The 14,969-nt window shown below is 23.8% G+C and overlaps 5 protein-coding genes across 5 annotated transcripts; 4 read left to right on the top strand and 1 right to left on the bottom strand.

Annotated features, from left to right (window-relative positions):
- Positions 1-346: 346 nt before the first annotated feature.
- Positions 347-1,207, top strand: PBANKA_1219400 (protein SCO1, putative; the record flags this gene model as incomplete). The annotated part of the gene is made up of 1 exon (XM_034566257.1): positions 347-1,207. The coding sequence occupies one exon, from the start codon at positions 347-349 to the stop codon at positions 1,205-1,207; it is 861 nt and encodes a 286-aa protein (XP_034422872.1).
- Positions 1,208-2,425: 1,218 nt separating this feature from the next.
- PBANKA_1219300 (heat shock protein 110, putative) lies at positions 2,426-4,936 on the bottom strand (the record flags this gene model as incomplete). Its single annotated transcript, XM_034566256.1, has 1 exon — positions 2,426-4,936. One exon carries the CDS (start codon positions 4,934-4,936, stop codon positions 2,426-2,428), a length of 2,511 nt encoding a protein of 836 aa, XP_034422871.1.
- Positions 4,937-8,381: 3,445 nt separating this feature from the next.
- PBANKA_1219200 (Cg8 protein, putative) lies at positions 8,382-9,008 on the top strand (the record flags this gene model as incomplete). Its single annotated transcript, XM_034566255.1, has 1 exon — positions 8,382-9,008. One exon carries the CDS (start codon positions 8,382-8,384, stop codon positions 9,006-9,008), a length of 627 nt encoding a protein of 208 aa, XP_034422870.1.
- A 906-nt stretch (positions 9,009-9,914) lies between these two features.
- On the top strand, positions 9,915-10,827 carry PBANKA_1219100 (inner membrane complex protein 1d; the record flags this gene model as incomplete). The annotated part of the gene is made up of 2 exons (XM_034566254.1): positions 9,915-9,947; positions 10,117-10,827. The coding sequence occupies 2 exons, from the start codon at positions 9,915-9,917 to the stop codon at positions 10,825-10,827; spliced, it is 744 nt and encodes a 247-aa protein (XP_034422869.1).
- Positions 10,828-12,286: 1,459 nt separating this feature from the next.
- Positions 12,287-14,644, top strand: PBANKA_1219000 (heat shock protein 90, putative; the record flags this gene model as incomplete). Its single annotated transcript, XM_034566253.1, has 1 exon — positions 12,287-14,644. The coding sequence occupies one exon, from the start codon at positions 12,287-12,289 to the stop codon at positions 14,642-14,644; it is 2,358 nt and encodes a 785-aa protein (XP_034422868.1).
- Positions 14,645-14,969: the final 325 nt, after the last annotated feature.

Genomic DNA, 14,969 nt, shown 5'->3' with positions numbered 1-14,969 from the left:
TATGCTTAAAAATATTTATCTCGGTTGTTAACGCATTTTAAAATCTGAAAAAAAGGGAACATACAAAAATATAAACTTTCGAAATATAGAAAAATTCGATGATAAAAAGCATTTAAATAAACACACCGTTGAAATTGAAAATAGTAAAGTCTGGTAAAAGAAAGTGAATTGAAGGGGAAAAAGGAAATTATATTATTCCCCAAGAAAAGTAAAAATAAAGAACCCACAAATTATATATTTAACACTATTATCATATAATTTAAAATAAATATTATATATATATATATATATATGGATATAACTTACATATACAACGTTGGTAACATAAATTTCCATTCTCCAAGCCATGAATAAAATACTTTTAAGGAATGTTAATAAAGTAAAGAGAGGTGGAGCATTTTGTAAATCTTGTATAAATTATAACTTGAATTTGAACAAATATGAAAATAAAATAATTTTTGAGACCAAATTAAATTTTTCAACAAATAAAAAAAATGCAGAAAATCCATTAAAAAAAAAAAAAAGTATTTTTTTAACATGGAAATGTTTTGTTTTTAATTTAGGCTTATGTATTCCTACATTATATTTATATAAATTAAAATGTGATAAAAAAAATAATGGAAAAAATCATATTGGAAAAACAAGAGTCGAAAATATTGGAAAACCATTAATAGGTGGTAATTTTACACTAATAGATTATAATGGAAATATAGTTACAAATCAAACATTTAAAGGAAAATACTGTTTAATATATTTTGGCTTTAGTTATTGTCCTGATATTTGTCCTCAAGAGTTAGAAAAGCAAACTATAGTTTTTGAAAAAATATCAAAAAAATATGGGGATATCCTTACCCCTATTTTTATTACTGTAGATCCTAATCGAGATACAGTAGCTCAAATAAATTATTATTGTAAGTCATTTAATCCGAAATTAATTGGTTTAACAGGGACAAAAGATCTTATAAAACATGTTGCTAAGTTATTTCGTGTATATTATAATGAGCATGTTACTGAAATGAGTAATGTAAATAAAACAGTTAATGACCAAAATAAATATAATTATTTAATTGACCATTCTATTATTCACTACTTGTTAGATACAGAAGGGAAATTTGTGGATTTTTTTGGTAAAAATTGTACAATTAATGAAATGGTAGAGCGAATATCTCAATATCTTGATGAACATATAGCTATCCAAAAAAAATGACCAAAAAAAAAAAACAAAAAAAAAACAATAAAATATACCCTAATTATACTACCTTAACTCACTGATTATTTAATACCATATCTCATATAATCAAAAATTACCATCTTTATGATACATGATTTATGTAGGCTGTAATTAGGGATAAATCGGGTACAAATAAAAATACACACACAATGTTTTCCCAATGTATTTACATAGTTGGCTATGTGGATAATTAAAATGAATTTATACATGCATATACTCAGTATATGGATATATGTGGACATTTTTCTACTAGTTTATAGTTTGCTAATAATGAAACAAAGATGAAAATATTTTTTGGTGAATTAAGAAAAATTATATCATCATATTAGCATTTATATTTTTAGTTTTTTTCTTTTTTTTATCAATAAACCTCTCTATTATTTGAATAATTTAGCCTTTTTGGCTACCTTAAAAATATAATATTAAAAAATAAAAAATAAATCACGAAATAAAATATAGACATGCGTATTATACATATTATATGCATGTTTATACTAAGTAATTCAAGGTATCATCATTCGGAATATTCTAATAAAAAAGATGAATATGTATTTTTTTGAAGTTTATTATTTATAAAATATTTTTTCCAAAATTATAAAAATCTCGGATAATAAGGGGAACGAGTTTTAAACATACCAATAAACTCTATTAATATTATTAAGTTTTATTTCAAAATAAAAGTAATAATTTCTATAAGCCTTTTCTTATCTGTTTCTTTAATTCTCCATTTCCTTACATGTATAAAAGTGAAAAAAATGATTAATAAAAATTACTCAATTTATGAAAGTCCTTGAGTTACAAAATTTATGAACATATATATTGTATATACAACTATATGTGTGCATTTGCATGAATTATAAGAAAGAAATTATGTTTTTATAAAATAAAATTTAATGTGTGCACAATAAGCATACATATATTAAATATAATATATTATATATACAACTATAAGCACATACAAAAAAGGTAATACGAGCATAAAATGCATATATATGAGTAATATATATATATTGAATATTTTCTCGCATATAAAGATTCGAATTTTATGAAAAAAACGAATAAAACCCCGAATCAACGGGGCAATGAAAAGTGCATAAGGCACAAACAATGTGCAGTATATATAAGAAATGAAGTATAGCATATATTCTATATCTATGTAATATAAAATATGGTAGTTATTTCACTTTCTTAAAATTATTTATCACTATTATCAGGTTTTTCTTCGTTATCATTGTTTTCAGTTTGTTCGCTTTCTTCAGAAGGTTGATTTTCTTCATTTTTTTTTTCCTGCTCCAATTTTTCCTTTTGTTTTGCTAATTCTTCAGCTTCAATTTTTGAGAAATATTTTTGTGCCATTTGTGTAACATCATTAAACTCCTTTTCAACATCTTTTAATGAATAAACAGGTGCTTCATATAATTTTTTATTTTTTTCTTGTTCTTGTAAAGAATCAATAGTTGATAAAAAGTTATTAGCTTTTGCTATTATTTTTTGGCTTTCATCTGATGCTTGCTTTTCACATTGTGTAATAATATTTTTTAAATGTGATATAATATTTCCTAAATTTTTTTGTTTAGATGCATAAACATCATATCTATAAATTATATCTTTTATACGTTCTCTTATTTCTTCTTTTTTACTTACAAAAGCATTTTTATTTTCATCAATATTATCATATATCCAATTTTCAACATCATCTAAAGTTAGTAAAATAGAATCTCTTTCTTCATCAACTACAAAGTCTTTATACATACCATTCAAACGATCCCTAGTTTCATAAATAATAGTTTCTAATTCATTAATATGTTTTAATCTTTCTGCTTCTAATGTATCACTATGTTGCATATTTATTTCCGCTTCACTAAAGTTGTATATCTCCTTATTAGTATATGTTCCAGGGGGAGATATTATTTCAAGGGGTATAGTAGTATAGCATGTTTGTATCTTTCCTTCTTCACCTTTTTTCAACTCTGTTTTGCTAGGGCTACTATTTTCAGATGGTGATTTATCTTCGCTTTTTGATGGAGATACATTATTTTTGCCTTTTGAATCATCAGCTGGTTTTTCTTCGTTTTTTTTTTCTTTTTCTTCTTTTCCTTTTATAACATTTTTTGAAACGGTTTGAGCTCCCAAAAATGTAAATACGTCATTAGTTGAAAATGTTGCCATAACATGAGATTCGACAATTTTATCATTTTTCTCGTTAATTTTAACAACACATGAACCCAATTCTTTTACACAATTATCTGGAAGGTCAGGATTATTTTCATAAAAAGCTGTTATTTTAATGTTACCTTTATCTGGTATAATAATTTTGTTTACTTTTCTTCTTATAGAATCAGTAGTATATAATTGTTCAACTCGAGAATTTGCTCCAGACTTGTCATTCATATTTTCACATTTCACACTAATTGGATGGTGAACTTTTTCAATACATTCATATTCCTTTACTTTGTAATACTTACTTAACATTGCAGCAGATAATACACAACCCCTAGCAACAGATTCATCTGCTACTAAAGTTTTTGATAAAGGCTTATTGAAATAAGATTGTAAGAAATTTTGAATAAATGGTATTCTTGTTGTACCTCCTAATATTTCTACAGATTGAGCATTTTTAACATCATTTATTTTACTAATAGATATTGCTTTATCTAAAATATTTTTCAATTTTGTTAAGAAAAAATTTGAACATAATTCTTCATATGTTTCTCTATTTATAGTACCTTGGCAATCTAAATCCTCATGTAAACATTCTACATGTATAGATGTTTCATTGTTTGCCGATAAAACTTTTTTTGTTTTAATTGCTACATCTTGTAATTTTACTCTTACTTTATTATTAATTTGTGCGGTTTCATTATTTTTAGATGTAAAAAATTTATCTAATTTTCCGTTTCCCATTTCGCTTAACTCAATAGGACCATTTTTATATAGTGCATTAATTTTATAAGTATTTATAAATAAATTATTTATATATTTTATTAATTCATTATCAATATTTCTGCCTCCTAAAGTGTTATCTGCTATATCACATAATATTTCACATTTGTTTGAGTAAAATTTAGCAATACATATATATGTATTTGCATAACCAATATTAACAAATGCTACTATTGAACCATTCTTTTCATTAAATTCTTTCATTCTATACATACCATAATCTAAAGCAACAGCAGTATTATCACTGATAAGTCTCAATACGTTAACATTTATTATTTTTGCAGCAGCTGCTAAACATTGAATTTGATTGTTAGTATAGTGAGGAGGATAAGATAAAACAATTTCATTACATTCTTTTCCTATATATTTTTCTCCCAATCTAATTAAATATAATAATAAAGTGGCTATTATTCTAACAGCGCTTATATTTTCTTTCTCTTTTTTGTATTCTACACTATATCCTAAATATCCATGCTCACATCCAACTAAATCTCCATATGCTTCATTTACTTCTAAATCATCTTTTTCTAAACCTGTTCCTATTTTTCCTAATACATTTTTTATATTCCTACACGTATTCCGGAAATTTGATTTCACTTTTGCTAATGCATTATCACCTATTAATCTTTCTTTTTCTGTAAATCCAATTAATGTGGGTGTCAATCTTTCTGATATATCATTTCTGACAATATTTATAGCCCCTTTGTTTATAGTTGCAACTACTGAGTTTTCATTCCCTATATCTATTCCGAGTACTGACATATTTCCCTTTTTTGTTCGTTTTTTGTTTCAGTTACAAAAATATCGCAGGAAAAAAAAAATTACTAATTAGTTTTATGGAAATGTATAAGAAATGGATATGTAGCTTGTATATTTAGACGATTTTATATTTATGTTGGCAACAAAAATGTGAAAATATTTTATTCAGTGTATATATAATATCTATTTGGATTCGTTTTTTTGGAGTGTTTGTAATACATACATCAGGGATATCGAAATAATTGTGTACCTTTGTAGATATTAAAATTATTATGCTTTTTGTTTTTTCGATTGTTTTTATTTAGTTTGTTTTAAAAATAGGAAATTTTAATTTAGTATATTAATTATTTAAAAAATTAAGATATGAGATGGAAAAAAAGCAGCATGACCCAAATTAAATAAATATATATATATGTGCTACTTATACTTTACTGTGAATTTTGGGTTATTTTCTAAGAATTTAATTTTATTTTTATTTAATACGTGTTGAAAATTGCAAATTTTATTTTAGTAATTAATTGCTTAAAAAATTATGTAAATTGGAAAAAACAGAATGATCCAAAATTAAATATGTATGGATAATTTTGCTTTATTACTATATTTTTGTTTTTTTCAAAATAATATAATTTTATTTAATTTGCTTTGGAAATAGCAATTTTTAATTTAGTACTATTATTTTTTTATAATTAAGATATATGAAGTGGAAAAGGAAATATGGTTCGATTGAACACATACATTTATTTTGTGCTTTATTGCTATATATTTTTTTTCTTTAATTTATTTCGCTAACTTCGAGTATTAATAGTACACTGTATTTTTTAAATGAGCGGGAAAAATTAAAATAACGAACGAAGCATAAAACTTAAATATATAAATATATGTATATAGGTATATATCTTTTGTTTACTGCTTATACATTTACGCCGGGTGTGCTAATTAAAGTTTTAAAAATGGTATGCATATATAAATATACATATACAGTTTGCTCACTATATATTTTTTAAAGGTATGCTAAAAGGGGTGGAGAAAATAATATGCCATTCCATAGATAACGCGGGGTACTCTATATACGTAAGGCTATTAAGCAATGCTTATAAATATATATATTATATTAATGTATATCAAATTGTAAACAAATATTGCATGTATATTACTGATATATTGCAACGTACATAAATTTATGCATATCTTTATGTAGGTATACGCTACATATTATAAATGACAAACCATAATTTTTTACCATTTGCTATTATTCATGGCACTAATAAAATATATCCGCTTTTTATTTTTTTAAATATGTATATTTTATTATTATCACCACTATTATTCATTTAAAAAATTTGGTGAAATATTTTTTTATTTGAAAAAAAATATAATATATTTATCATGTTGCATTAAATGGAAATTTTCCATCAATTCAAAAATTTTATAATTATTTATCACAAAAGCATGTTTTATTTTTTCTACATAAAAAATAAATAAAAATAATATAATGTAATTAATACAGGTTAACGTTATTCATATATACTATAAATTTGTATATACAAGCCCACTTCCACAATCCTAAAACGTATACTAACTTTATTTACATAATATATACAGTGTGCATGAACAAAAATAACATATTTTTTTCGCTTAACCCTTAAACATTTTGTTTATGTATATGAATGACTTTTTATTTTTAAAGAGACCATGCATGTGTGTTATGATTTTAATATATCTAAAATAAAAACAAAAAATGCGTAGGATATAAATGTGTTAAAAAATTGTATTTTATAGGATAATATATAGTTATAGTAATATTGTGCCTTTTTTGTTTTTTTTGTAAAAATAATTTATTTTTTAAGAAATATTCTATATGAAATTAATAATAAAAAATTTTGCCCTTATGCAACTTTACGTTGTTTATCATTTTTTATGCAAATGAAAAAAAGTATTTGAAATGTTTTTGTTCATTATATCTTTAGTATATATATATATATATATATATATATATATATATATATTAAAATAAAAATATATTCGCATATTTAAATATGTTTTACATAGTTCAGAAATATAATAAAGGGTAATATTTTATATGTGATTATATGACTTATTCATACGTTCACGGTATAAAATATTTAAAGTCATTTTTTGTCTTTTGTTTAAATAATTTAATAAATTAGATGAGAATGAACTTGTAAAAAATAATATCCTCTTAAACTCCCGAAATTATTCAATAACATTTTTCTCATTTTTCGACAAAACGATATGCGTACTACTATGCATGTGCATAAAAAATATATGAATATTCATTCCCCCTTGCACACACATATATAGAATATAGTACCATCTGTAGTAATGTTTAAATATGCAGATGCAATATGGTTGGTAGGTATATATTCCATATAAATTGACAAAATGTATATTCGCAGTGTTTCAAATAAAAGATTTATTCGTTATCAGAATAGTTCGAGGTTTTATTATATATATATGAATTTGTATGCTTTTTTAATTTTTGACATTAGGTATATATACTATTTCCTTATATGGATAATAGGATAATACTTTTACTAGGAATTAAATATTGTACATTCTTCATATGTTCCTTAATTTATGCAAACTCAAACAAAGTATTTCATACTCCTATTATTTTGGCAATATATAAAAACTTTTTAACATGAACAAAAAAGAGATAAAAAATAATAATGCGCATTTATACAATGGCATTTCTGCATATCTGTTCTTTCAGGTTTTTAATACCGTCCAAATTGGGCAAATGTTATTTTTTTCGTTTATATATATGTACTAATTTTTTATGAACAAATCTATATTTCTTTAATTTAAATAATAATATGTTCCTTTGTATAGTTTTGTTTATTATTGCAAACAAATTTTATATTTTACACCATTATTATAAATAATTCTCTAAAACATTGATCTTGGAACATTTTCATGTGCAAGAAAAATATAACAGGAATTTGGAATAACTATAAAAAAACAATATTGAATTACATTTTCATAAAATTTAAACGTGTGTGTTATATTTTTTTAGTGAGTAAAATTATTTATATAAAGTAATATTATACTAAATATATACATGTTTTTATATTTCAAATGCATTAAATAGTCAAAAAAATTAATAGCACGGCCTTTTTAATGTAAAAAAATATTTATGCTATTGTTTTTTCTTTTAAAGTTTTTAATATTGAAAATGTAAATGTGATAAAATTACATATGCATCTTTTGCGAAATGTTTATTTTGTCACAATAAATTTCACGAAAATTATATATCTTTAATATTAAAAGTATAATACTTTCACAATATATGCATATAATGCACATACATATAATATTATGCAAGTATTTGTACCATGCATACATATTTCGTATAGTTATATAATAAAATTTTGTGATTTAGCAATATTATCTTAATAATACAATTGTAATTAAAAAAAGTGAGAAAATGCAATTGTATTCAAATGGGAAAAAACAAATTTTTATTCGTATGAACAACAATGTCCGTAATGTATTTAAAAGATATGTTGCGTCGCAACCTTTAGGAATAAATATTCCAGAACCCCCTCCAAGAGAATTCTTACCAAATGGTGAACCAAAGAAATATCGATTGAATCAAAGGTACTATGACCATAAATATGATTGGGAAAGATGGTCATTAAGACCAGCAGGTGTTTTCCATACTTATTTGCACGGTGAATTTGCAAAGGATCATAAGCCATATATGGCATGGTTATTACAATTTCCATTACCATTAGCTTTTATTCCATATTTTTTATTTGCTTTTGGTTTATCCTTTACATTTCATCATGTATCATATCTTGGAATAAAACCAAAGAGATTTACAGTAGAATGGGTAGAAGCTAACAAAGAAAGGGAACGAGCTGAAAACACAAATCCGGTTACACGATACCTTGATAGAAGAAGAAAAGAAAGAGGCCCACATTGGATTCTTGAAGATTATTTACCTGCACACCCATGCTATTTGCATATGAGCCAATATCATCATGATACTGAACTCCTTCGAAAGAGAGAAGAAGAAGCAGCAGAAAAGGAAAACAGTAGTGATGATTAAAGGCGGGTTACAAAGTTATACCAATTTTTAAATTGCACACGAAATCATATATGCACATCCATATAACACATTTTTACACGAAAAACTATGCAATTAATTAAAGTTTGTTCAATAAACGAACTATTTTATTAATGTATAAAAAAGTATAACAATGTGCAATTATGGTCAATAATAATTTAAAAACAATACCCGCATATTTATCATTGTATTTTTTTTGTACACTTGTAAATTTATATACGTTTTTATTTTTAGTTAAACTTCATATACGAAGTAATAAACATGTTTATAGCTAAATTCAATACCTTTCATTTGAATAAACATGTATAAAATTAAAATTAATATTATGTTAATTAAATTAGCCAAAATCACCGAAAAGCGCAATGTTTTATGGCTATTTTTCTGAACAGTGTAGAAAAAAAAAAGAAAAAAAAAAATTTCGTTATTTAAGTCAATATATATAGGTATTAAACATTTTTAAAAAACATATATAATATTGAGCTGATAAAAAATTTTTATTCCAAGAATTCAAACATTTGAATAGAATTGTCTATGCCAAATAACGTTATTAATTTTGTCTATATTGTTACGAAAGTTTATATGTATTAATTACAATATGGATATTATTATTAAAAAAAATTATAAATAAAAGGTGGTATATATATATATACATACACTTGTAACATAATACACACAGCATGCTATGTGTAAACTAAAAAAATAATTTGTCACGCCATTTGTGTGCTTGTGCTACAAATAATTTGAAAATATACTTTCACATATTAAAAATTATTGGTATTCCCAGGAAAAAAGAAAAAATATAAATTATAACATTTTTCGCTATATATGCGTAGGCATACATAAACATTTCTGGTGATTAAAAAACGATTTGTTTTGTTGAAAATGGAGATGCTATTACAAGATATTAATGAATACACAATTGTAAATTATTAAAAAGAAAAATAATCAAACGATAAAAGCAAAAGACAAAAAACGCATAATATATTTTATATATACATTACATTTTTTGTATGTTTATTTATTTACCATATTATATATTTATACATTGTTTAATTCATCATATCCTTATTTTCATTTTGCTTGTATGTAGAACGACGAAGATTCCGTAGAAATAAACACAAAGAATGATTTTATTAACCAAGAAAATGAAATGCACGTAAGTGTAATAAAGCCAATCACAAAAAGGGTCGTTCACTGTGAAGATACAAAAATAAATGCATTTTATAAGCCAGTGGAATTAGTTGAAGAGGTAAACACTTATGTTAAAAAGGGAGATGAATATCTTGTAAAGTTATATGAAAACATTAAAAAATTATATAAAAACAATAATGAAAGTAAATTAAAAAGCGATATGGGGTTGATGAAATATAATGCCCAATATAACATAAATAATAGTGTTAAACAAGATATAAAAAATTACAATGTTCAATTTAATTTATATAAAGAATGCAATAATGATACACCAAAAATAGAAACACTTTTTATACCAAAATTAGAAAAAAATATTGAAGTTGTTAATTGTTTAAAAGAACATATAAATGTTGATTATACTTATTTAGTTCCAAAACCTGTAGTTATACCAGTTGATGTTCCTATACTAAAATTTAGGGATAATTATAAAATTGTACCAATACGGAAAAAAATTATTCCACGTATAAAATATACTGATGAAGTTATTTATGTAGATTGTTGTATTGAAAAACCTTATATAGTTTATGACGATATTATACTGCCAATACCATGTGATGTTCCAATAGAAGAAAATAAATACATTGATAATGCTCCTTTAATATCTGAATAGTAAGTCTTTTGCATTTTATCAATGCATATAACTACTTTCTTATAATCATAAAATGATGATAGGAAATTTTGTCCATAAGCAAGAAGTGTATACCTATTTTCTTTTTTTTATCATCAATGATTATTGTGATTATATAAAATGATTTTTAATGTAATAAAATTTGTATTTGTTTTAATTTAAAAATATTTCCATTCATATGTTCATTATTTATATTCCAATTAATTGTATTACGATGTTGTAACATTGATCAATTGTTATACATATATATTATATATGTGTGTGCATTTGCATATATAATGCAACATAATTGTGTTAATATAATTATATACACTAACTATATAATAAGTTAATTTTGTTTTATTCAATTGTAAAACCTTTTTTGTGGTTATTATTCTGTATTATTTGTCGTTTGTTTTTTTCGTTTTCTATATCATTCCATTATTATCACGTATATATTAGGAAAAAAGTAAATTAATTAGATGGAAAACAAAAAAAAAATATGAGCTTTCTCATTTAAGCATAAAATAAAGAAAAGCATCTCAAATTTTAGTAATATGGTTAATCGTGTAAATATTTGTATATAAAAATACTTCTGTTTTGTCATTTCTTCATATTTTTAATTCTATCGCCAAATAAATATTTTAAAATAAGAAAATTATTGTATCGATTTATATCGAATAAAATATAAAATAAACCGAACAAATAATAATAACACTATTATATGCAATATAAAGATATTTACAATAATGCGGAAATAAAAATACATGTAACCATATCCATTTGACTAATTTCATTGACACAGTTCTAATGTGAAAGAATGAAATGAGAATATACTATTATGTATATGTATATATATATAGCATAAATATAAAAAATATTTATAAAAATAGACTTAAGGTAATGAAAATAATTATAAGCAGTATTAATAAAAAAAATAGAATATAAAAAATTCATGGGAGAAAAGAATGGCTTACCCGCATATGAATATAAAAATATGCTTTGCGCTGGCACAGGATTAATTATTTTTTTTAAGATTTTGAGTAATTTTTTTTAAATTTGTTTAATTCCGCGTATGTTTACATATATATAATAATAATAATACTAATATCCACAATGGATTGAAGTTATCTTGATATTATGAAATTTCGAAAAACGTTGATTTTTTATAAAGATAAAAAACAAACAAGCAAACAATCTATATATATAAATGTAATAGTAATAATAATATATATACTACATTTGAAGTAAATCATAATATATTGAAAAAAAAATCAAATAAAACCAAATAATAAAAATAGAGAAAAAACATAAATGAATAAAAATCGAAAAAAAAAAGGACAATCAATTTGTTGATGTGTTTTGCTATAACATTTGTAACATATTATATACCCCCACATACATATGTATGTAATTTCCTGTATTTATAAAACAAACATTTTTAATTATGTAATGAAAAGAGATGTCAATAAATTCAGAAAATGAAATATCAAATTTGGAAAAAGAGAATAACGAAATGTCAGTAAAAGGTAATGAAAATGATGAGGGTCAGGGAAGTGCTGATAACAATGAAAATGATGATAAAAGCGAAAAAATATATTTTGAAAAAAAACATAAAGAACTTAAAGAAAAATTAAAAATGCTAAAGGTAAATAGCAACAGTATGAGCAATATTAGTATGGATAATAATGACAATAATAATGATAATGAAAAATGTGACTCAGATAAAAAGGAAGAAAATTCATCCACACCAAAAGGGGAAATGACTCCAGAAAGAAAAGAGAGGGAAAAAAAATATATAGAACTTAAAAAAAAATTAGATCTTTTAAAATTAAAAAAAAAATTAGAAAAATTAAAAAGGGAAAACGAATTAGATAATTATGAAAAACAACAAAAAAAAGACGAATATAACCATAGTAGAGATAGTAATAGTAGTGATTATACACAACAAAAAAAATACAAAAAAAAAAGACGGAGTAATACAAATGAAAATAGTGATGACTATTATGACAAAAATAAATATGATGATAATAATAGAAGAAGGCATGAAAAATATCGAAAAGCATCGACGAAATCTTCATATGGTTCATCATCTATAAGTAATGATAAAATTTTAAGTAAAAAAAGAAGAGAAAACTCACCAAATAATAATTATTTTAGGAAAAAAGACAAACCCCATAGAAAAAGAACCCGTACTCAAAGAAGATCCTGTAGCCATAGCAACAGGAAATGGATAAAAGATAAACGAAGAAGCATATCCAGTAATAGCAGTGGAGAAAACAAATGGAGAATTCGGGGAATTAGCAAAAATAGAAAAAATGGAAGGAAAAATTATGATAATATCAAAGGGTATGATAATCGCCGAAGTTATAATAAACACAAACGTCCCGAATCACGGTATTATAGTAGCGATAGTGATATTCACAAAAATAAAAGAAATTATATTTCTAGAGAAAATAAAAAACGTGATTTATATGATGATAGAAATTCAAATTATAAAAGAGGAGAAATGAGTAACCATAAATATTTATATAATAAAAAAACTGGAGAAAAAATTGAAAAAAAATATGATCGTGTTGTTCTGGGGCATTATGCAGATAAAGAGAGTTGGAATCATTATACTAATTGGCTACAAAAAAAAAATGATTACAGATTTAATTTGCCTTTTGATCAACATAAAATATATAGACGATCGCAGTCTCTATCTCCAACAACATGGGAAAATATTTTGAAAAATTCCGAGAGTAAAGATAGCGATCAAAATGAAAAAAAAAAGGACAAAAAAAAAAAAAAAAAAAAAAAGTATAGCTCCGAAACGGAACATTCAGAAAATTCCAAACTTGATCATTCCGAATTGAGCTCATATAGTGAATATTCTTCTAAAAAGGAAAAAAAAAAAAAAAAAAAAAAAAAAACTACCGAATTGGCATACAGTGATTATGAAGAAATGGATAAAAAATATAAAAGTAAAAAAAGTGTAGAAAAATATAGCAATTCTATTGACGAAGAGTACAAAAAAGAAAAAAAACACGATAAAAAAAAAAAAAAAAAAAAGAGAGAAAGAGAACAGAGTGAATCGAAAAGCAAAAAATATGAGAAGCATAAAAAGGACAAAAATAAAAAAAATAAACGTAAAAAAAAGTATGACGATTCAGATGAAGATATAAAAAAATCAAATACAACCTCAGCCACATCCTTGTCTTTTCTATGTGAAGGATATGACTCACTAAATGAAAAATTGTACAAGTACGATTCTTCTAATTCTATTGAAAAACATAAGGACATGAAAAAAAAAAATATAAAAAATAATAAAAAAGAAGAAGAATATAAGAAACATCAAGAAAGTAAACAAAGTGAACAGTTTGAAAAAGAAGAGTTCAAAGATAAAGAAAATGAGAATGAAGCAACTGATGATGATACAGATAGTATAGGACCAAAGCCTCTCGATATAAATGTAAAATTAGCAAATAAACAAATGGATTATGGTGGAGCTATGATGCCAGGGGAAGGTAAAGCAATAGCACAGTTTATTCAAAAAGGTAAAAGAATACCAAGACGTGGTGAAGTTGGATTATCCGCTGAAGCTATAGAAAATTTTGAAAATATTGGATATGTTATGAGCGGATCAAGGCATAAACGAATGAATGCAATACGTATGAGAAAAGAAAATCAAGTTTATAGTGCCGAAGAGCAAAGAGCCTTAGCTATGTTTAATTATGAAGAAAGGGCAAATAGGGAAAATGCATTAATAACAGATTTAAAGGAAATTTTAAGAAAACAAAATGAAACTATATTAAATGACGAAACAAATGATACCTAAAATGTTTAGATCAAAAAAAAATTGTTGTCATTGTTTTGTAGTATATATATGCATGTGCAACTAATACTTGTTTTGGGGAAAAATTATTATAACGCCTTTTTGAAAGTGCCGTAATAAAAAAAGTAAAATAAAATGAAAGGATCCTTCAGGCAAGGATTAAACTGGTAATAATGTAGAAACGTGTTTCAATGCGTGCTTATGTAGAGAGTATACACATATGTATAATATATATATATTATTTAGCCATTTAAAAGAACGAAACATAAAAACAAAAATAAAAACAAAAATAAAAACAAAAATAAAAACAAAAATAAAAACAAAAATA

Source organism: Plasmodium berghei (assembly GCF_900002375.2).
Source record: "Plasmodium berghei ANKA genome assembly, chromosome: 12".
In the NCBI taxonomy this organism is placed as follows: Eukaryota; Apicomplexa; class Aconoidasida; order Haemosporida; family Plasmodiidae; genus Plasmodium; species Plasmodium berghei.
This window is presented reverse-complemented; position numbering and strand designations above follow the sequence as displayed.